At 43.6% G+C, this 22710-nt stretch overlaps 2 protein-coding genes across 3 annotated transcripts; both read left to right on the top strand.

Moving 5' to 3' along the window:
* Positions 1-3635: 3635 nt before the first annotated feature.
* UTP6 (UTP6 small subunit processome component) lies at positions 3636-14769 on the top strand. 2 transcript variants are annotated; one of them, XM_075719636.1, is made up of 19 exons: positions 3636-3727; positions 3816-3900; positions 4494-4535; positions 4623-4715; positions 5368-5415; positions 6210-6273; positions 6828-6946; positions 7511-7588; positions 8020-8101; positions 9352-9433; positions 10055-10236; positions 10536-10615; positions 11327-11404; positions 11576-11755; positions 12479-12559; positions 13384-13493; positions 13580-13646; positions 13945-14017; positions 14587-14769. In XM_075719636.1, the coding sequence occupies exons 1-19, from the start codon at positions 3636-3638 to the stop codon at positions 14742-14744; spliced, it is 1794 nt and encodes a 597-aa protein (XP_075575751.1). In that variant the 3' UTR covers positions 14745-14769. The 2 variants fall into 2 exon arrangements, with proteins under 2 accessions (XP_075575751.1, XP_075575752.1); XM_075719637.1 differs by having other exon boundaries at positions 11576-11761.
* A 526-nt stretch (positions 14770-15295) lies between these two features.
* Positions 15296-20997, top strand: COPRS (coordinator of PRMT5 and differentiation stimulator). Its single transcript, XM_075720302.1, has 4 exons — positions 15296-15323; positions 17876-17963; positions 18527-18784; positions 20828-20997. Exons 2-4 carry the CDS (start codon positions 17879-17881, stop codon positions 20995-20997), a joined length of 513 nt encoding a protein of 170 aa, XP_075576417.1. The 5' UTR covers positions 15296-15323; positions 17876-17878.
* The last annotated feature ends 1713 nt before the right edge of the window (positions 20998-22710 follow it).

Here is a 22710-nt window from a genome sequence, read left to right as displayed (position 1 = left end):
TTCCCAATTATTTTCATGAGGTCAGAACATCACTCTCATTGTTTAAAAGGCATCTTTGTGTAGTATGAGTTAACTGTAAAATACTGTACATCAGGTGCCATCTTCTAAAAAGCTCTAATTGTTTATGTACTCATGTAGTAAAATAGCAGAAGTAATTAAGATATATCTAAACCAATTTATAATTTAAATATTTGCCTAATGCGCATTAACCATCGTGCATTTTAATATAGACAAGACATAAAGCAAACCCACTATTATTATTCCTAATTCACAATATATCCATTGCTTGCGGACTATAATCTGTAAATACTCAGCTGTGACAGCTTGCCAGAACTTCTCCTGCAAGGACCTACTGATGGAGTTTTTCTAAAGAGACTTCATAAAAGAAGCAGCAGCAAATTGAGTGACCCTACAGGTGCAAGCTGCAGCAGTTGTCTCTCCAGTCTTCCCAATAACATTTGTTGAAATCTCTGTATTGCGACGTCTTTATTGGTAATGGATCCCTCCCTTAATTTGCACTGATGCATTTGGAATGTCAGCTTCCAAAACAAGGCACATGGGAGGCATCTAAAGTAGATTTTTTTGAAAGGAAAATGAACAAAGAGCATGTCAGGTTCCATTTTGATTTGCATGACAAATCCAGCATGCAGTGTTCTGGTGGGTCGGGCTGGGCGTGCCTGCCACTCACTGCATTTCTTACTTTGGTTTGATCACTTTTGACAGTCCGTTATGTTCATTGTTCTAAGGATTGTTTTGCTGGGGGAAGAAAAGGAAAGGCATTTTTATTTTTGTACTTTTTCCATTTACAGGAAAGGAGGGATATCTGAGGCAACAGAAAATGTTTTCAATCGGTTTGTGATCTCTTTCATTTGTAAATAATCCTGTGGGGTCATCAGCAAGTTCCGTAGTTCAGATCTTACTGTTACTCGCTCTGTGCGTGTGTTTTTGAGTGGGAAATACTAGGCCCCTAAACTAGAAACTTGGGGAGTCTATTGTTTTGGTGCACACCATTCTTTCTTCCTTTGAGTCCCACAGTGATGGGTCCTGCAGAGTGGTTTGTGCTCTGCCTATATGCTTCTATCAGATGATATTGTGGTGCTTTGACAAGTGCTAACAAGGGCTTTAATGCCCTAAGAGGCATTGTTGGATACACATTGTTATCGGTATGTGGATAGTATGTGAATAACTCTCACGTGTCAAAGACCTGTTGGTAGATACGTGCATGGGACTGGATTCTCCTGGAGGCACAGTTCAAGGTGGAGGTTGCTGTTGCCCCTTTGGGTACACACACTTTTCTGTCGTCTACGTTAAAACAGTCATGGATTGTTTGGTGGTGGGTTTCGGGTTTCAAAGTTCCTAACTGACTGCAGGTGGTAGGACACCGTAAGTTGATCACAAAACGGTATTTTCAGACTCATAGAATGATCATAAATTTTCAGGAGAAGACTCTGTTCATTATGTTTGTGTCTCTCTTTTGCAGTTACTGTGGGTTTTCAGCCAAAGGAGAGCTTAGGGCTTGAAGAATGAGGACAGCAAGAAGATAGAAATGGAATTTCCCAGCGGTTTCCAGGTAATGACTGACATCTACCTTTTAAGCTTTGAAGTCCTACTCTGCATGTGGTGTTCTCATTAACATGTTGTGATCTAAGTGCACCGTGACAGATAAGCTCTAAATACAGAATGCTTTTATAGTATAAAATCATGCAATCAGATGCAGCAATATCAAAATAAATGAAGTTAAACAATCAAGTGTAGTAATTCTAATCACATTCTAGCTTAGCAATTCAGTATGCTAATGCTACTTTTCATGACTGGTGTAGTCCTCCTTCAGTACTATTTTAGTAAAGCCTGTGGACTTACACGAGCATCGGCTTGAGCTGGTGCATCAAGTCAAACCCAATGTAATTAATGAGTGTTACTGATGTTCGTGAATAATAATCTTACACCATCACTTTGAGAAGGATTACCTGTTGTGCTGCTTTACTGAAAGCTGAACTCAGAGGGAGGTGAACTCACTGAAATTTAGTTCCCAAGGGATTGAAGGCTTTGCCTCCAAGCGGGGATGGCTTGCGCTGGGATGGCAGTGCTGATCCCCACTCCGCCCCTCCAGCTGTCCTTGCTGTGGGAAGTTCCTCCTTCCGCTGCAGGGATGGCTTACCTGCTCCAAGGCAGCTGCTGGATTTTGCCAGTTCTGTTGTGAATGTTTGGAGTATGTGAAGGTGAACTGATAGCACCCTAAGACGCAAAACCAGAGCCTGTGGCCGCTCAGCGTAGGACATGGGAGCCTGCCGGGTGGATGGTGCACATCAGGAGCTGCTGTTCTCCTTGCGAGGTGGGTAAGTGGTCGCTTTGCGTGAGCCCCCTGCAATTCAGAGCTGCCTGAGCCACCAAGCTCTGAACTCTGACGTTTGTAGTTCTTGGTCTTGTGACTGGATGGTGCCTCGCCGTTTCCTGGTAGCTTTCCTGTTTGATCACTTCTTGGAAAACAGTGTCACTGTTTCCTGTCAGAGTGAAAAGTTGCTAAACCTCTCCCACTAAGAATTCTTTTTTTTTTTTTTTTTAATTGGCGCCCAATATTGAGAAAAACCACCATGAATCCAAGTCATAGCAGGTGAAAAAAATGACAACTGTTTTGATAGTGCTTGTAAAGTGTTTTGTCTTTTGTGCATTTTTAACAGAATTGCTGAGGTTCATGCTCTGTACTCGGCAACATTTTAAGCCGTTCTACTGTAATAAAAGGGAAGATCACCCACAGCTTTTTTTGGCTATTATATATGAAATATGCTGTGCCGGAAGTCCCTTTGCCCTTAGTCCGCTGCCTTTTCCCCCTGTGCTTTTCCAGAGAAACAGCTCCCGCCTTTTCCTCTGGGAGGGAGTAATCGTGGCCAAGAGGGCACAGCCGGTTTGAATCATAGAATCATTTAGGTTGGCAAAGCCCTTTAAGATCATCCAGTCCAACCATTAACCTAGCATTACCGAGTCCACCACTAAACCAGTTAAGGGGAGAGCAGCAGAAGGTGTGGTTCCATCTCTTACCCGCTCAGTGACGGCGGTGACAACTCGAAGCGTAAGCAGAAGATACTGCTGTGGATAATACGCATTTAAAGCAACTCTCACCACAAAATTATCTCCCACCTCCGTTTTTTTTTTATTTCCTGGGACTTCCCTCATTTAAGAAACAGAAATTTATCGTCACCTGGTTTTATTGTTAATTTTCTCAGAAGAAAGGTGCCGTGTGGGAGGGGAAGAGCCATTTATCCCATGAGGAACCCCACCAGAAATGGGCCGCCGCCGCGGTGTCTTCGTGCCGCTCAGCGCCCGCGTTTCTGCCGCTCCTGAGGCGCCGCCGCCCGCCTCTGCTGCCTGCCCTCGGGACGCGCTTACCCGCAGGGCCCTTCCCACCGCGGCCCCCGCAGGTTTGGGGCCGGTTCCGCGTTCGAGCGGTCACCGGCGCTCCCGTACTTCGTCTCCTCGCGGCCCGGGCTCCCCTCGCCGCCTGTTTGCCGTTGGCCGCCCGGGCCCGCGCCCCGCCAGGGGGCGGCAGAGCGGCGCGGCCCCGGAAGTCGCGGCCGGCGCGGCCGGAACTGGCGGCGGGGCGGGCGCACGCGTGAGGCCCCGGGAGCGCCGCCGCCGCCATGGCGGAGCGCATCGAGCAGCGGCTGGAGGACCGCGTCCCGGAGCTGGAGCAGCTGGAGCGGGTCGGGCTGTTCACGCGCAGGGAGATCCGGTGAGGCGGGGCGGCCGGCGGGCGGCGGCGGCAGGCAGCGCGCGGCGCGGGCGGGCTCGGCCCGGTGGCTGATTTCCCCCTCCCGCAGGGCCGTCCTGAGGAAGGCCTCGGCTCTGGAGTACAAGATCCAGCGGAGAGCGCTGCGGAAGGAGGATTTCATTAATTATATTCAGGTAGGGCTTGCCGAGCGCGCTGACTGCCGTGGCAGGCCCGGCTGGCTCGGGAGCTGCGGAGTTACCGCGCAGGAAGCGGGCTGCTGCCAGGCCGCTCCTCGCCCGGCCCGCAGCCTTCGCTCCGAAGGGGTTCAGGGGCACAGGCTCCATCGGGGCACAGCGGAGCGGGAAGCATTGCCGGGAGCTGCTGCCCGAGCCTGCAATGAGGGAGTCTTCTTTCTTCTGACCTCCTTGCTATAGCTGCCTGTTTCTCCAGGGATGCAGAGACCCCAGTTCCCTGATGTGCTGTGCGAATTGTAGCAAAGTGTAATTAATTTTTTGTGGTGTCAGAGGTTTGGTTTGCACGTTATGATTCTAGGAACATGGGGTGCCAGCAGCTCAAGTCTGAAATACCATGTGCAATACAAATACTCAAGTTTCATTTCAGTCGGCCTTAGAAATGTAGTGATCTGCCTGAAAAATTACACCTTATGTTTTCCTGGATGTAATTATTGTCCACCTGATCAGCTATAAAAAATTCAATCGGGGGGGGGGTTGTTATCGTTATGTGCTTTCTCATTTGCTTTTAAATGCTTTTTTTCTCCCCATTCTAGTATGAAATCAATCTGCTGGAACTGATCAAGAAAAGAAGAGCAGTAAGTTTATCAATTACTTAGAGTGCAAAATACTTTATGCCAAATTTTCTATTGCAATAACATTAATACTTTTTTTTTTCCTCCTAGCGCATTGGATATTCATTTAAGAAGGATGAAATTGAGAATTCCATTCTGCATAGAGTCCATAGCCTCTTCAACCGTGCTACAGGGAAATGGAAAGTAAGTCTCTTTATTTGTACAGATAGGTTGACAAATGCCCTTTTGGTATGTAAAATTATCTAGATATCATTGCCACCAAATATTTGCAACAATACAGAAGAATGTGGTAGAAAAACTAAGTGAACATTTGGTCTTACAGTTAGTAGTAGTGTAGAAGTAGATCATTCATATCAGATAGACTGTTTTTGTACACAAACAATATTTTGTCCTTTCTGAGTCATTAGTCTTCAACTGTGTAGAGCCACGTATTGCAACGTGAGTTTGGTCTGTTTGCTTGCGAGGACTAGAAAAAGAATGAAAAGAAGTTTCATCTGCTTTAGGAAAAGATTGTCTTGATACCTCTAATGGTAAAACCTAAATGAGGTGCCTCAGGAACCGTTACAGTGAGCTCTCTGTTGGGTTCAGTGTAACCTCAGTTTGATTGGAGAGGCTGCGAGGGTGTGCCTTTTGATGGGAGGGTTGGTGTTCTTTGGATGTTTTGCAGGAATTTGACGATCTGAGGGGAAACAAAAGGGAATTTGAGATTCAAAATTCCTTTTCTCTGCATGCCAGGTTGTTGTACCAAGGGCGTGTTGTTTGCTTGTCGATGTGCAAGTGATTTTGTGCTCGTCTTACCGTAAGGTTGATTCTCTCCCTCTTGCGTTTCCAACAGGAAGATGTCCAGCTTTGGCTTTCACATGTTGCATTTTGCAAGCAGTGGGTGAGTTTTCAAAATGCTAATCTTATCTGAGTTGTTATGCTGGATTGGTGTTTAATCAGGCGTCTGGAACTTGAATTACATTTTACTGCCACATGCTGTAATACTTAAATGATTTAGAAAGTATTATTGGAGCTGTCTGGGATTTTCACTGATGTATGTAAGTGAAGAATTTGACTCAGAATGACTTAGTATGAAATTTGATGCTTGCAGGTGGCAAAGGTGAGGCTGATTGCATTGAATCTGGAGTACCATTTGGTTTGGGAGAATCGTAATATTGGTTATACCTTTTCTGGAATGAACAGATCATCTGTCTGTGAAATGTGATTTTGTTCCAAACATTTCTTACAGTGGCTATGCTGAAAAGTGTAATTCTGGCAATTCTGTACTTTGTAAACTTACCTGTGCAAGTATTCACGTCATTATTAGCATTCAGTCATTGTCATTCCTGTACTGAAGGTGGTGACCTTGTCATAGTAATGCAAGTAGCCAAAGAAAAATGCAGTCTTTACCTCAAAAGTGGTCAGTGAGACTATGGGTTTGTGACTTAGGCAACGTTGGTGTTAGCTATGCAGTTCAGAAAGGTTTGAATTAACTAAGCTTATCTAGTCTGGTAACATTTGAAAGCTGGTCAGTATTGAGCAAATATGAGAAACTTTCTACTGAAGATACAGTAGCAGGGAAGTGTCTTGTCCAGTACAATTGCATTACAACTTGTAACCTTTCATAATGAAACTTTGGTGCTGGTGGTTCAGTTTGGTACTAGAGTGGGTGAAACAAAAATTATTCTTTTACAGAATGCGAAACATCAGCTTAGCAAGGTGTTTTCTTCCATGTTGGCCATTCATTCCAATAAACCAGGTAAATAAAACAATGGCAAGCGCTGCATAAATGACTGGGTATAGATTGTGTAGTGTTGGTTTAAGTTCTTAACAGATCTCAGTTAAAGCTATTGGGGTAAAAGTTCCTACTCTCTTTTCTTTGCCTTGCTGCTACTTCAGAGAGAAGGGCTCTGACAGGGATTGTGCCGAGCAATCAAAAGGTGATGTGAAGTAGGAGTCCCCATGGTCTGAATGACCATTTCCCAGGTAGACTGGGGGCTAGGTAAATGCTTCAGAGGTAGGAGATGTTGAATACTCATGGCTGCTTTTTGGCTTTTGAACACATCATTGTACATCATTGGATCTGTAGCTATACCAGATTAAACTTCCTGGGTCTGCTTAGCTTTTAGTCCTTTAACTAGGTTTTACATGGGAGATAATGTCTTATTCCATTGCTGAGCTCACGGATTATGTTGGGGTGGGTACATGGAACAAAACCAACGTGTGCATCCTGGAGAGTAGCTTCAAAATGGGTTCTCATGACCAGCCACTTGCTCTGCCTTAAAATGAATTTATTTGTGTCATCTGTTGCAGCACTGTGGATTATGGCAGCAAAATGGGAAATGGAGACACAACTCTCATCAGAAAGTGCTAGGCGCTTGTTCCTTCGTGCTTTGCGCTTCCATCCAGAGTGCCCAAAACTTTACCAAGAAGTGAGTTCCTGGATTTCTTCTACGACCAGTTATTTGATCAATCAGAGAAAACTGGAAAAAACTTAGTTTCCCCATCAGTGGGAAAATGTCAAAAACATTTTTTTTTTTTAAAAAAAAGGTACTTTGTACTGGTAGCATTTATCAATTGTTTACCAAACCCTGTGTTTATGTATGCAGAGTGAGGATTTTACACTGTTTATAGATAAATGTGTCAGAATTCCCTTCTAAAGTACTGTAAGCTCTGCTAGGACATAGTTCTCTGGATGAGATCCAGCATCCCCAGCCTTTGCTAGGGAACATGGTTTTCTTTGAGGGCAAGTTGAGGTTTAAAGAATGACTAGAAAGTGGTAATTTCTACACGTGGGAAATTTCTGAGTAAATATGTAGGGCAGATAGCTGTATGTACAAACCTTTAAAAACCAAGGCTCTTGGACATATGTGGGATGCTGGTAAAGCCCTGATTTGTAACTCCTCAGGTAGTGCTTGTTTTACCACATTTGTGGACTTAGATGTTTTATGATTTATCCCCACCCCCACAATAATTTCATTTATTCTCTCTCGCAGTATTTCAGAATGGAGCTGATGCATGCTGAAAAACAGAGGAAGGAAAAGAAAGCATTTGAACAAGCAAAGATGGACTTGGTAGGTCAGCTAAACTTACTGAAGAGATAGCATCTGCTTGCGTATCACACATTTGAATCCATAGTTTTGAGGGATCTGTGTTAATGGTTTGTTTGAGAACAGCTTAGAGAAAGCTTTTGTTCATGTCCTGTGCCTGCCCTAAGCTTTTCAAGTGTTGGCTGATGCTCAGCTCAAATACGTTCATACGTTGATTTTTCTTTACATTTGTAAAGTCTTTTGTTACATCCCCCAGTTTGAAAGTTAATAGTAATTTCTGGAAAGGAGTAGTTAAACTTACTATCTCTTATATCTTTATAGTGGACTTGTGTGAATTAGATAAAGATAGATGAAGAAAAACATTAGTATCTTCTGATGTTTTTTTCCACATTTGCAAAAATGGTAGCTGAGAAAGGAAAACAATTTTTTTAATGATGTTACGTTTTATATTGCAGGGGGAATTCAATTATTCCGAAGAGATTCTCAATGGGGAAATGGCTCGCATAATCTACAGGGATGCTGCTCAGAAAATTAAAGGTGATTCAACATTTCTTTTACTTATTCAATAGGAGAATTGTGACCTTTAACTCAGCTCTCCAGTAGGTAATACAGAGAGACTTGGCTCTAGTGTACACACCAAGATATTTTCAACTGTACCATTTCTTCAGTAGAACCTAGATAATGCCAAAGTATAAATTAATAGTGCTGATAGTTCTGATTTCCTAACTGTTCTGCAGGCTGACACCTCTTCCAGTACAGCAGCTTTTGGGCTGAGGTGGTATAGGTGCTGGGCTTACAGTCTCAAAACTTGTTTGTGCAAAAAAACAAAGGGAGGACAGTTCAGAATGACACACCTTTTTTGCTTTGTTGTTTACTGAACATTAGATCACAACTAATCAGCTAGCACTAGTGACAGAGAAGTAAGAATTTAGACTAACAATAAAACAGGTTAGATGATTTTAAATTAACCAGGCTTGGTGAATTCACCCATTTTATTGAGAGAAATGGGTAAAATAACTGCAAAGTAGTAGCAGGTATCTTTGAGAAGCCATGATAGGTGGGGATATTTTGGAAGATAATGGGCAAAATGTAATAACAGCATTGAAAAGTAGAGGGGGAGAGAAAGGACATTAGGGGAAATGACAGAGTTGGCTTAATTTAAATTCCTGGAGAAATACTGGAATAAATAGGTATACAAATGATTTGTAAGCACCTAAAAATAAGGAGGTGAGTAATGGCTGATAGGGATTCGCAGTGAACTGGTTATGTCAAGTCATGTCACTTCGCATTCTCACAGATAAGTTATGGAGATACAAGATGGATGGATATAATTCATTGGACATACACTGTGTGCAGCTTTGGAGAGGTCTGTCCCAAGTGTGGAGCATTCTGTGTTTTCATGGCAGGGTCAAATGAAGGAATAGAGGAGATGCTGATTAAATTTGCAAGTAGAGCCAAGCTGGAAGGATCAGTAAGCATGTCAGGACAGGACTAGTTTATCACTTTGGAGTCTGGAATGTCCTGCCTCTCATGACCTTTTTTTTTTTTTTTTTTTTTTTTTTTTGGTAACTGGATATCATGGAGTTGTGAAGAATATAGTCAGACAATCAACATCCTAACATGGCTTATGTGGGTAGAACACTGAGATTTATAAAAAAAGGGTATCTGTCTAGGCACTTAAATGTTAACTGTGTCTTGATAAAAGCTTGCAAAGATACAGAAATGCAAAGTGTGCAATGGATGTAATACTCCACTTGATAGGTTTTTTTTCTCCTCTTGAAATGTAGGTGTTGAATTCCATCTGGCTGTGCTGTCTATTGCAAAGCTCTTCGATTTTACCCAAGATTTGCAAAAAGAAATTCTCGAAAGGTAAGGTGTGGCTTTGTTGTTATTATTTTGTTTTGCTTTTTAAGAAACATGTTCTCATAACTTCCCTAGTTTATAGTGGGTTGACAGGTTAACAACTAAAGGCTGTTCCTCTAGGGAAATAGAATGTTACAGCTTATGGGAAATGCTTTAAGAAAAACAAAACGTGAGGCAAGCATGCTCTTTAGAAAACGATACTTGTATCTAACTCCAGAAAAGGCTTTGAGAAGCTGCTAAGAAAAATTTAGATAAAACACAGTTGTCACTGAATAATTACTACACCTAGTTTCCGTAAATTTACTGCAGGAACTGTGGTTTTTCCTAGTGTACTTTGTGGTTCTTTTGCATCTTCAGTTTCTCCAGTTGTTCCTCTCTCTCTCAAAAGAAAGATCTCTCTTGCAAGCTTCCTGCCTAGTTCATGCTATTACTGGAGAATATCCATATTAAATAAAAAACCAAAATAGGCTAGTATTTTGTCTTTCTGTTGTGGAAAGGTAAAACGTTTTTTCTCTGGCATTTGGTTACTTGGAAATTAAGTACATTTCTATACCAGTACGACCCTTCTAAACATACCTGCAAAAGAAGAGTGGCAGTTGAGGGATATTACAGACACGGTGCGTTTAGTCTGCAGGCCAAGTATGCTGATGACCCTCTTACATGGGACTACATGGCCCGTCGTGAGCTGGAGCTGGGGTCCCTGCAGTCCACAGGACACACCACAAAACAGATGAAAGTATCCGAAATGACCCAGAGAGAGGAGCGGTGCTGTGCGGTCTTTGAAGAGGCTGTGAGAGCAGTCCCAACAGGTGAAATGTTCTGCCTGCATTTTAACATTTTTTCCTGGTACTTCAGCACACTGTATGCTGTGAAAGTTTTGAAGTAGGTGTTGGCAGGCTTTGCCAGGCCTAAGAGAAGGCAGCTTATACGGGGAAGCCATTTTTAAATGTTAATGTTATAAATGTAGGGCCTCTTTTATAATATAACATTTTAAAACCGAGTTGGCATTAACACTTAGTGCTTGGATTCTCTATATTCCTTAAAGACAAATATTTGTGCTTACTCTTGTGATTCTGTGAAGTGTGATATTATGCCTTTGATTCTACAGAGGACATATGGAAATGCTACATCACTTTTTGTTTAGAGAGATACAACAGGAAAACCAACAGTGAAGATTTAAAACAAAAGGTAAAAGCTTATTAGGAAATCGTAGCAACAGATCATCCCTATTTTTACTGACTTTTGTAATCTATCAGACAAGGAGCAAATATATTTTGACTTTTTATCAGAAATAGTTGCCTGCGGCCATCATTACAAATTACTTAGTCTTCATCTGAGGGGATCACTTTTACTGTCAGGCTCACATGTGGCCTGCCTGAACATGAATAGCCTGGGCATAAACCAGCACTGTCAGTAAAGTCCAGTGATGTCTCTGGATGGAAGTTAAGAATGCAAACTTGACAGCCCTGCAAACTGGGCACTGACAGCCCTGCAAACCTGTCCTTGTTCGAAGAAAAAGGATGAATTAAAATGACTCTTTCAAATAAGTCTGAGTAAAGTTTGGTGCTGGCACGTGGACACCTTAATGATGCATCTATGCTTGAGTGTGACTCATTGAATTAACTAATCATCCTGTGCCGTTTGGTTCCCTTTTAATATAGTAAAAGAACATTGCTATGTTGTTCTTTTGCTCCTTAAGGAAGAAGTGTAATGCAAATGCTCAGATTTCCCCTTTATCTTGGAATGTATGCAGGTACCTAAAGCATTATGTATGTAACTTTCATTGAATTTCAGTGACGTGTTGATCCATCAGCCCACTGGGCTTCTTGTAATGCTGGGATCTGGTATACGCAGGATTAATGCTTATTTTCTTTACTTTTTCTTCTCTGTTGGTTCTAGAGGCTGGAGAGGACACTGAGTGTGTTCAGCAAAGCCCATGAGTCCAGTTTGCTGCCAGAAGCTCTCTATAAGCAGTGGGTAAGAGCTGACACAGAAAAATAGATTGTGAGACTGTCCCGCATTGCTTGCGTGCCTATCTGTACCATTTTGAGTAGATAGAAAGGTGGGCGATATTTTGATCAAGGCCTTGCTTTTTAACAAGGCATTACAAATCTCTTGTGGTGATTAGCTGTATCTGCTGGGTTTTAGCTTCAACTGTTGCTGGAGTCCAACCTCTTTGAGAAGGCTACGGAGGTGGCAGAAGCTGCAACGAAGCGCTTCAGCCTTTCACTGGAAACTTGGCAGATGAGGCTGCAGGTGCTGATCCAACTGAAGAGTGACGAGGTGACCCAGTGTTTTGAAGAAGCCGTTAAGCACGTGAAATCTAAGGTCTGTGCTGGTTTTATGGACCTGCATGCATTAGTCTTAGACAGGAAACCTCTGATATTTGGGGTTTTTTCTCCTTTACAAGGCATTCAAAGTCCCTAACCATTTTTAAAGTGAAAAATAAATACTTGACGTTTCACATGCACATTGCATTCAGGAGCATAAGGGAATTGCAAGTTCACTTCATGCTCACAGTTTTAAAGTCTGAATGCTCACAGGTGACATTTTGCATACTCTTCTAGCAGTCAGCTGGTATTCTTTGTGTCTTACTTGAAAAAATGTGTTTCCTTTTCACTGTCTTGATACATTATTTGCATGTGTGGTGTTTCAAGCCTTGAATTAGCTCTGTGCTCTCTTACTGTTCCATTTCAAACCCTGGGCACAAGGAGTGAGGAGGGGAAACAAGGAGGTGATTGTTTCTTTCTTCCTTGCTGTTCTCGGAAGTTACCTTTATACTGCAGTGTTTGGTGATGCAGAAGAACTTGTCTCTCGTCCCTGCCAACATGTCTTGTAGCTGTCCAGCTAAGTAGTATTTGTCCTGTAAGTGAGGAAGGAAACAAGAAGTGATTTCAGTGTGCAGTCCTAAGTTCTCTTTCTAAGAGCTTTGTCTAAAGGACGTTTTTTACGGCAGGTGTAATGCAGAACCTGGTGGATGTGTTGCTGTCTGTTTCTGTAGATCGGGGTCACTGTATTTCAATCACTTGATTTATCTGCTTACCTTGTTAGGGCACTTTGCCACTATGGACCCTCTGGGTGGAATGGAGTGAAGGCACAAACAGCAAGGAAGACACAGAAGCTCTCTACCGGGTACTTAGCTAATAGAAATCTCCTTTTTATGACAGCATGTAAATAAACAGGAACAATGTCTGTGGATGGAACATGTAACAACTGCTTTGTACTGCAGTTCCTTCATGGATGTGTTGATTTTGGAGAATTTCAAGTAAAGCTGTGTAAGTTACCAAAAATCAGTTGGACATAGGCTCATAAACACAGATGTCATCCCCATGCTTCTAAGACATCTAGATGTTTGTAAGCACAGCCAATGACGGACTCTTCTTTGTGGTCCAGAATTTTTACTCTATTTTTCAGATGTTTCTCTGAACATGGAAAAGAGAATTTTCCAATCTGTGTGAAAACATCAAGCTTATTACGGAAAACTCAAGAACAAAACTGGGACTTTAATCTCACTGTAAATTCCCTAAATAGCTTAGGGCAAAACATTTTCTCTTGGTCTGGCATGTTGGGTTCCCCCCTGCCCTTATTTACAACACAAAACACGGATTTCAGGTGGAAGCTTGAATTCAGTTGTTGTAGAGCATTGTGAAGCCTTGTGTGTGAAGGATGTTAGGGAAGTGCCAGTTGCCAGCTGTATGGAATATTGGATGAGAGATGTATTTTAGGTTACAAGTAATATTTTAATTTGAAAAATATTGGATGTGTTACCTAATGCTGTCTTTCAGACATCATTTGGGATGCTTTTGTCCAGTGCTTTGTCTCACTTATGAGATCTGCTTTCTGTCAGATGCCTAATGAGGGAGAAGGTACTATTTGGTTTCTTCTCCCTTGCTGCCTTTTAATTATGTGGTTGGTTTGTTTTTTGGTTTTGTGTTTTTCTCCTTTTAAACTTGTAGAGATCCTTACATGCCACAACTCCTGCTGAATCTGTGACTATGAAAGAAAAGTATCTTGACTGGACTTACAGGAATGGTGGTTATAAGAAAGTTAAGAGAGTCTTTACCAGGTGACAAATAAAACCTTCAAATGCTGTTGTTCTAGGGCATATGTTAAAAGGCTTGAAGTCTAACGTTACTTGTGTTTTTACTTCAGCCTGTGTGAAAATCGTCCATTTTCACTTGACTTCTTCAGGAAGATGATCCAAATAGAAAAGGAGCAAGTAAGTTGTTGAATATCCAATTAGTGCCTTGTATTTGTAAAATGCACTTCTAACTTTGGATTTAAATAGGAAACAGAGGGCTTATGAGTAGTGTCATTAGTGTGTGATCAGTTCATATTTGTCTCCTAAAGTTGATTCATAGCATGTAATACAAAACCAAGTTCCATGGTAACTAATCTTTGGCAGTGTGCGTGTGCGCGTGTAATTACCATGACTCTTTTTCTTTGTAAGAATCTAATGAAGCTGCAGATTCACTTCTGTACAAAATAAACGGTCTTTTAATACCTTCCTTTGTTAGGAATGCTGCAAAATGCTTCATCTGAGAGAATACTACGAACGTGCCTTGAGAGAGTTTGGTTCAACAGATTCTGGTAAGGGGCTTTTATTTATTTATTTATCCATTCAGTGCTGCCTCTTTTATTTCCATCCATTTCAGAAGGTAGCTGTTTGTTCTCCCCTTGTGATTGCTGTCATGAAGAATGGAGCTTATTTCTTCTGTGCCATTAAGTGCGTGACACTCTGCAGTGACCCTTCACTTTTGGTTCAGGGTCGTTGTTCACAGTGGGATGGCTTCAGCAGAACTGCTAGCAAATAAGGTTTTGACGCTGGCTGGCATAGGAGATGTGTATCACCTTTAATTTGGATTTGCGAACAGTATGGAGCTATGTTTTTATAATCAAAGTTTCTGCAGTATTCCTTTTAAGAAAGTAGATGGCTCCAATTATTGCTGCGTTATTTCTTAACACGTTGCTGTCCCAGCTGGGAATAGAACCCAGGCCTTTGGCCCTCAAGGGGCAGGGGGTTGTAGTTTCGCAAAGTAAACCTTGTTGCGTTAACATCACGGACGCTTGCAAAAAGAGAGTTGCTATGTGAGGTTTGGTATGTTTGTTAAGTAATATCCAACCAAAATTTAAACAGAACTTCTATTTTTCTTCTAAAGATCTCTGGCTGGATTATATCAAAGAGGAGCTAAGTCATCCCCAAGGCAAACCAGAGAACTGTGGGAGCATTCACTGGCGAGCCATGAAGATGTTGCAGGGAGACCTGGTGGAAGACTTTGTTTCCAAATACACTTTATTGCAAACTGGACATTTGTGAAAAACTATAAATAGTTACAACATGACAGTGTGGATTTATTTTTTAAGTTCTTTGTACAAAGGTAAATACGTACCTGGATCGTATTAAAGTGTACCACCTTTACGTTCTTGCCTATGTGGAAAAAAAATAATCACCTGCCCCATTGCAGTTGTTTCTAGAGTTGCTTCTGCCCAGTGGCAAGTTCAAGTGTACAGGTAGAGGAGAAAGCAAAGGCGTCTCCAAGGGTGTTCTTTGTTGAGACTGCTGAGAGCAAACCTGTCTTCCTGCCTAAACATCCAGATGGAATAGTCTTAATGCATCAGCTTTTGCACTCTGGAAAGGTAATACTACAGGACAAAAAAGCAAAAAAAAAAACCCAAACATGGAAGCTATACCTGTGGGAGATCTTCGTATCTTACTAAGTTGAATAATGAAAAGTGGAACACTGGGCAAACAATCTGTAAAATGATGGTATTTATTGTTTCCTAGCCTTGAAGTCATCTGTAATCCTCTTCAAAAACAAAACCAACCTCTGCAAACAACTTACATTGGTGTTTGCATCCTAAGCTGTAATTCTGAGAGTGACTATGAAACGTCAAGGTGAGCTATGTTACAAATGTTGCTGATGTGATGGTAGAAAGTTCTGGTCAAGCTTCACCTTTCTGTCCATAATGCCTGAAAAATGGGTAACAGTTTTTTGAGACAGTGCTATCCTTGGCTGTTTGCAGAGCCACATTTTCCCACATCAAACCCATTAAATCAGCATAAATGCTATCCTTGGACCAATAGAGGATACCTAGGGAAAGTATAGGAACACACAGCGATAGTTCCTTTATCTAATTTCCCAGTGACTGAATGGTGATGTAATGACAATACATAGAAATACTTAAAATTTTTCACACCAGTAGAAACCTCAGCTTCTCTCAAGCAATGAATTCCAGTAACTTTTGACTAGCTAGAAACAAGGTTTGAAGCAACAGCCTGTTCGGATTGCTCCTCCTGTGACATCTGAAGTATGTCCTGCTTTGTCTGTCCCAAGCTTTTAGCCAGGCCATCTTCTCCCCACTAGTTCTCAGCTGTCTCATGTCTGGCACCGTGCTTTCCCCCCAATAATCACTCCTCTTAGACCCTCTCTGCCCTTTATTATGTTACTCCCTCCCCTGAATCACTTGTCTTGCTTCTTCAGTTGCATAACAAAAAGCTTCTAAGCACAAAGTTTGGTGTTTAGGGAGTTTGTTGTTCTTGTGTTTTGTTCTGGTTTTTTTAAGTCTAGCAAAGCTGGTAACTCCACCATTTCTGAAAGCGAGCCCTTTTTCTTCACCTGTTCTGGCTCCTTACAGAACTTTGCCACTCACTTCACTACTTGCAACACCTTTGAGCAATACACGTTTCCTAAAAGTGCATTTAGCTGAAGCACCCGCCAGACCTGTTCAGTGCAGGTGCTTCCCATCCTTTAATGGTTTCTCTGAGCATGCTTCTAGCACCGGGCCCGAAGGAGATGGTATCTTCTTTTAGTATCTTCGGGCACAGAAGATATTAAAAAGCCACAGAGCCTGGAGAGACACTTATTGACAACTTTATGAGTGTAAAGGTGTTTTCTTACAGCTCCGCTGCCTGTGTTTCTCCGCCTTTTTTCTCCAGTTGCTTTAATTGCTTCTTCCTGCCCTCAAGTCTGACCGCTTTCCTCCCTCGGCGGGCACACTTTCCCAGTCGCAGCGAAAGAGGCTGCGCATGGCGCGCTCCCGGGGCGCGGAGAGCCGGGGGCTGCGGGAGGCGGCCCCGCTGCGGGCACCGAGGCCGAAGCGGGAGCGGGAGGCGGCCCCGCTGCGGGCACCGAGGCCGAAGCGGGAGCGGGAGGCGGCCCCGCTGCGGGCACCGAGGCCGAAGCGGGAGCGGGAGGCGGCCCCGCTGCGGGCACCGAGGCCGAAGCGGGAGCAGCCGCCGCTCGCCCTGCGGGGGGAGGCTCCCGCGGCGCCTCGGTTCCAGCCTCCTCCACGACCGGCGCCGCGGCGAGCTCCGCGGCCAGCGGGGGCCGAGGCACGGCCATTTCGTTCGCCGGGTTCAGCAGCAGCCGCCCGCCCGCCCGCCTGACGCTGCCCGCGGCCGCCGGCTGCCTCGGGCGCAGGCGCTGCTGCCGGGGCCCGGCGCTGAGGGACGCGCGGCGCCGGCAGGGCGGGAAGGCGGGCGGGGGCGGACGGGCGGGCAGACGGACGTCTCCTCAGGGCTGTGCCTCGCCCGGCCCCGCGGCTGCGCGCCCGGAGCCTCCCTCAAGGCCGGCCGGCATGGCGCGGCTGGCGGCACCGCCGCCTCGGCAGGTGTGCTGGGCTGCTGCGGGGCGGGGAGCGGGCGGCGGGCGGCGGGCAGCGGGCAGGCTCGCTTGCCCTCACGGCCCGGGCGGGCGGCGGAGGCGGCGGGGCCCGCCGGTGCGGGCTTGCCCGAAGTCTGCGGCGCTCTGCCCGCCCGTCCGCCGGCCGCGACCCCGGGAGGCCCCGCCCGGCAGCAGGCCCGGCCTCCGGCGCGCCGGGCTCGGCTCTGCGAGCACCTGGGAGCCAGGCTTCCCGCACCCCACCCCGGGCAGGGGCTGTCCCTGGGCGAATTCATCTTTGTGGTAGCGGCAGCGGTGGGGATAAGTCACCTTTCCGTTCCTCTCCCTCTGGGGACCGTCAGACCAGTTGAGGTGGTCCCTTCCGCTCTCCAGGTGCGCCCCCGCCATCTTCCCCAGCTCCTCAGGGCTGCTGGAGGCTCTGGCCCTCTCCCGCCTCCTTGGCCTGTGGGCTCCCCCGAGGCGGCTGGTTCGGTCTTTGGTGCTTGTACTCGTTCCGCTCCTTGTGTCTTCGTTAATTCTGCAGCTTTCATTTCGGGACGGGTTCCCAAAACGGTGGCAGCAGGATTATGGCCATGAGTGAGGAGACTGGCTGTTCTGTGTTGGCTGCCGCCTGGGGTGACTGATGGCAGCAGCAGGATGAGCCATCCCTCGGCAGATTTGCTTTCTGAAGTGAAAGCCTGTCTGTTTTAAAACCTCTGATTCATCAAGGGAACAAACAAACAGGTCAGGCTCAAGGGCTCAGAAACACTCCAATGCAGTAGAAGTTGCATGAGCTTTGGGAGGAATCAGTGAAAGGTGCTACTGGATTTTTAAAACTGTCTTGTAGGTGATGGCTGCTGCCATTGAGCCCACAAGCTTTGAGGAGGAACAGCTTCCAAGTAAGAGAGGAACTATGATCTGGAAGCCCAGAAAAGGTAAGCCTGAACAAAACAAAGCAGATAGTGAGTAATGAAACTTATACTCTGCTTGAGAAAGTACACTTAAAACCTTTTGGTGATGCATGGGAAATGCCTCTTCAGTTACTGCACTGAATTATTTCTATGTAGATATTTATGTATGCCTAGGTGCAAGAGTAATTAATCAACACTACAAAAAAAATCCTTTTTTTTTAAAAAAAAAAAAAAAAAGAAACAAGAGCTGTGGGTTTTCAGCATACCTATTTTTTTAAAATGCCAACAGGTGAATGGTGAAACAAGACTGCTGGGTCCTTTGCCCTAGTTTAAAGAGTTATTTTCCAACAAGAGTCTGTGGAAAATCCTGACTTGGGGTAGTGTTGTGTACAAGCCCATGTCCAGTGTTCCTGAGCATCTGAAACAGCACTGTAGTGATACTACCTCTGTAAGAACTGTATATATTATAATTACATTAGTAGTCACAAAGTGCATTTGTATACCTGTCTGAATTACTGCATGCTAAGCATTTAAGTGTTCCTGTTTAATTCCTAAGTATCTCTGCTGGCTCTTTCTATTGGTTTTAGAATGTTTGCTGAAGAATGTTCCAAATGGTCTTGATAGTGAGTCTGAAGAAGGTGAATTCTCTGATAGCTCTCACAATGAAAATGATGTCAGCGGCTCTCCTGTTGACTGCGTTCATGTAAGTCCTGACCTAGAAGACTTGGGTGGTGAAGTCCCCAGTATGCCCGAGGCTGCAACTTTTCCAGAGCTGCAAACTGCTTCTGTGTACGAGGTGGAGGACTGGGATAAAGAATTGGAGGACGCTGAATGTAATCCTTACGGTGAGTACAAATTTATTTGTGCTTCATTTGAGTTTTGGATAGTATGTGATTGGAGGTAGGTGCTTTGCAGGAGAACATATGTAAATAACTCTATGTTCTATTTTGGGAAGCAATTTTTTTTGTTGGTGTTGACCTCATGGAGTTGTCATGCATAATTTTGTTGTCATGCATAATTTTGTTGTCAAATACAGGATTTAAAGGCAATGTTGTAAAGTTCACATGAAGCTCTTGCTTGAGCAGTTGAATTCTTAGGGAGTGGAATGGTAAGGAGAATTGTATGTGTATCGAGTTTTTCTGGAGAAGCTAGGTATCAGTGTATCTTTGTTATTCTGAAGCAGAAGAGAAAGGTACATGGAGTGCGGGAATGTAACTTTTCTGCATAAAATGAGTTCTTCCTTTCCTCCAAGAAAATTAATCCAGACTGTGCTCTGTAATGTCTCTCTAGAGCATGGAGTTCTTTGGAGGGGAGCAGTACAAGCATGCAGTCTCTGAGCATGGTTTGTTGTTGCTTTTGCTGTAGGTTGTTGGGGTTTTTTTTTTGTGGTAGGTTTTTTTGGTTGGTTGGTTGGTTTTTTTGAAGCTTGATCCTCTTAACTGGTTGTGCGTGTGACCAGTCCCATGGGCAAAGGTGGCACTGGATAGAAGCAGTTTCATCCGCATCTTTAGAGTCGTATAAATCCTCCGGTTTATGGTGACTCGTGTTGAACTGAGAGTCTCAGTCTCCCATTTGCCAGGCTGTGTGTTAGGACAGAACAAGTGGATGGAGTTTAGCCAGCAGTGGTGACCTGCTGTGTCTTTGTTGACGCAGAATAGTACCATTTCCATTTTCTTCTCATTAATGTGTATCTTTTGTGATTAATACAAACACTCCTTTCTTTGCTTAGGAAATATCAATTCTCTGTTTATTTTCATTCCATAAATGGCTATTGTATTTAAGTTCCATTGTTTGATAATAGAAGGGAAAGTTTTTGCAGCCTTCCTATCAAATCATTCAGATTTCAAAATGGAAATACAGTAGTGTTTTTTCACACTGGGTAATCTGAGAAAAAGACTGGTTCCTTTTCAGATGTTTTCTTCTCTTCCATCCTGGGCTTTCCTTTTAATCTCTCATTTGTTCAAATTTATGGATTTTTTTTTTTTAAACTGGAACTGTCACAATTTCTCTTCTTTTCCTTTATCCCCACCTTTATGCCTAAATCATCCCCACCTGTGCATAATAGCTTATGCTATTCAAATCCTCACAGACTGAGGAAGCTGTGATTATGGGCTTCAGGTGCTTGTGAAGGATACTGAGTACAAGTGTCTGAGTTGTTAACTGCTACAAATAAAAACTGTGCTTGGTCGGTCATTTTATGGCTTTTTAAAAATGCTTGCTTTGGCTTGTTTGGCAGTGCTACTGGAAGGCTGACACGTGGATATACTGTGTTGGGTCCTCTGGTGCCCCATACTCTGGGCTTTTCATTTGCTCAGTCCTTTCAGTGTCTGCTGGCTAGAAATCTGCTTCTGTTAAAGGACTTTGCCCTATTTTTGTGCTAGGTTGGTTAAATAACAGGCTTATTAGGCTTAATTCTAGCCTAGTGGAAATGTTGTTCAGAGCTCACTTTTACAGGACCCCACCCTTTCATTCTGTCCAGTGACCCAGTTCTTAAAGGGTTTGGAGGGCTCTTAATTGGGATGTGGTTATGGAGACAGCAGGAAGGGGGAGGAGAAATAAAAGTAATTGTTTCATGAGCCTTTTATGCCTGGAGAAAACGCAGAACTGCATGCATTGTAAGAGCTGGTGTCGGATGTTCTGAATCCAGGTATATCATTGAACTTTTTGGAAAAAAAGTTTTGTCTCTGTGGCAAGAACCTTCCTTAAAATGAAGATGTTGCCAAATTCAGCTGTTTTCTTTGTTTGTAGGTCTAATTCATGAGTGCTGGCAGATCAAATTGAAATACTTAACTGGAAGATGCTTAGGCCTGCAAAATAATCTGCTACACTATACTACTAGTTTTCTAAGTATCTCCTGTGGTTTAAATCTTTTCTTTGATCTTCTTTAGATGCTGGCGATCTCCACTGTGGAAGCTTTCAGGAAAATAATCTTTTGGCCTCGTACTCATGGCGAGAGGATTCGTTTTACAACCCAGGCTGTCACCATGCAGCTTGCCTTGCTTTTACACCACCGGTTAGAATGACTGAGACTGGCCAGTTTGATGATGCTGATGAATGAGGTTGACCCTGGTCAGAACTAAGTTTGGCTTTGAGTTGGATCATGTTCTTCACCGACTGAGTCATGTCAAGTCCTTTGGCTTGCTTGCAGAGTTCTGCATAAAGCCAGAAGTGCTCCACCATCTCCGAAGTTTTGCTTAGACTGCTTCTGAGCTGTTTATAAATTGATCACGCTTGACCTCTGGAAAAGAGAGTGCAGGTGCTAGCTGTTAAGGAGTCGATGCATTTCTGGATTTTTCGTTTGTATTATATAGATCTATGTTGTTGCTACTGAATTGCTTGAGAGGAAGTACTTAATTTCTAAACTTCAGCTTGTTTGCCAAGCTTTGCCAGTTTTGACATGCTGAGCCCTGTGTGTTGGTGTAACTTGCAGTTTTCTTTCCTTTTCATTTGATGCTGTCAAATTGGTTCAGATAGCTTTAAAAACTCTTCCTCCTTCCAGCTTCTCTGTTGTATTTCTACGTTGCAGTTTGTGATTCCATATCTAATACTAGTGTTTAACAAAATTAGCCACGACAAATACAGAATGAGTTGGTTTGGTTTTATTTTTATGTATTTCAGTATAAAGGAATGTATGATGCACATTCTGCAAATACACATGTGGACATACAGCAGGGCCTGCTGCATCCAATAGGAATGCTGGGTGCTTAAGACTGCCTCCCAGCAAAGGTTTCTCCACATCAGACCTTCTTGTATATGGGCATATTATCCCCTGGTCTCGTAGCTGTCTTTATAACATTCTCACGCGACATCAGACACGTAATGACAAAGAAAATAGCTATGCTTTTATAGTGGCTTGCAGCATATAATCTCTGTGTCCTGCACACAGTGTGGATTAAGGTTCCTCACACTGCCGATATGTTTGTTTTGTTGTTGTTTGTGTTGTGGCAAAGGAGGAGATAGGAACACAAAATACCTCCATAAAGTCTCTGAGGGAATAGCTGGAACTAGAACCGTATCCTTCTTGCCTTTGCTTTGGAGTTAAAGGAAACGTTCTCAAATGAAGTCTATTAAGTGGACTGAATGGCTGATCACTTGAGTAACAATAATCTTCAACTAATGCTCATGTTTCATTAATCACTTACCTCTCAATCTTTTTGATGGCTTTGTGTTCCGACACTGATTGATACTGGAGCCACAGTACCCATGCTTGTTTATTCTCTGGCGAGGTGTTAACATCTACCTCTGGGACTTCTTTTTTTTTTTTTTTTTTTTTTAAATCATCCAATGTATGAGACTGAAATAATTTAATTTATGCATTAGTTTGGAGGGAAGAAGTGCATGACACAGTGATATTGGCTTAATCTTTTCCTTGAGAGCAGAGGAGGACAAGAGCTTGGAAGAGTCTTTTCTCCTGGTGCCTTGCAGTTCCTGGTTACATCTTAGCACCTAGCAAGCAAAGTAAAGAGTGGAAGCTTGGTGTTGAGGTTGCAAGAAAGAAGGCCTGTTCTTTTACTGTACATGATGGAGTGATCTAGGGGTTAGTATTCCATCAAAACTTACTTTGGCATGCCTCCAGAACACATACATACAGCAGAAAGCACAATCTAACAGACTGTTCTTTCCCTGCAGGGCAGGAAAGCCCTAGCTGTGCTATCTAAGGCACCGGGAGTGGGGTTTTTTTGTGCTCTGGACTGCTGTGCGTCAGAGAGAGAGTGCAGCTCTGAGTCCTGCATTAGTTAGAACATGCACTTGACTCCGTGGAACAGAAGTG

This window comes from Pelecanus crispus, chromosome 12 (assembly GCF_030463565.1).
Source record: "Pelecanus crispus isolate bPelCri1 chromosome 12, bPelCri1.pri, whole genome shotgun sequence".
Classification (NCBI taxonomy): Eukaryota; Metazoa; Chordata; class Aves; order Pelecaniformes; family Pelecanidae; genus Pelecanus; species Pelecanus crispus.
Note: the sequence above shows the minus strand (reverse complement) of the source record. Positions and strands in the feature narration are given on the sequence as shown.

Excerpts from the sequence above, each read along its gene's own strand:
- UTP6 (XM_075719637.1), top strand. The coding sequence starts at position 3,636 with ATGGCGGAGCGCATCGAGCAGCGGCTGGAGGACCGCGTCCCGGAGCTG. Across the intron at positions 13,647-13,944 it reads TCCAAATAGAAAAGGAGCAA|GAATGCTGCAAAATGCTTCA; the intron begins GTAAGTTGTTGA and ends TTCCTTTGTTAG. Across the intron at positions 14,018-14,586 it reads GTTTGGTTCAACAGATTCTG|ATCTCTGGCTGGATTATATC; the intron begins GTAAGGGGCTTT and ends TTTCTTCTAAAG.
- COPRS (XM_075720302.1), top strand. The coding sequence starts at position 17,879 with ATGGCTGCTGCCATTGAGCCCACAAGCTTTGAGGAGGAACAGCTTCCA. Across the intron at positions 17,964-18,526 it reads GATCTGGAAGCCCAGAAAAG|AATGTTTGCTGAAGAATGTT; the intron begins GTAAGCCTGAAC and ends TATTGGTTTTAG. Across the intron at positions 18,785-20,827 it reads CGCTGAATGTAATCCTTACG|ATGCTGGCGATCTCCACTGT; the intron begins GTGAGTACAAAT and ends GATCTTCTTTAG.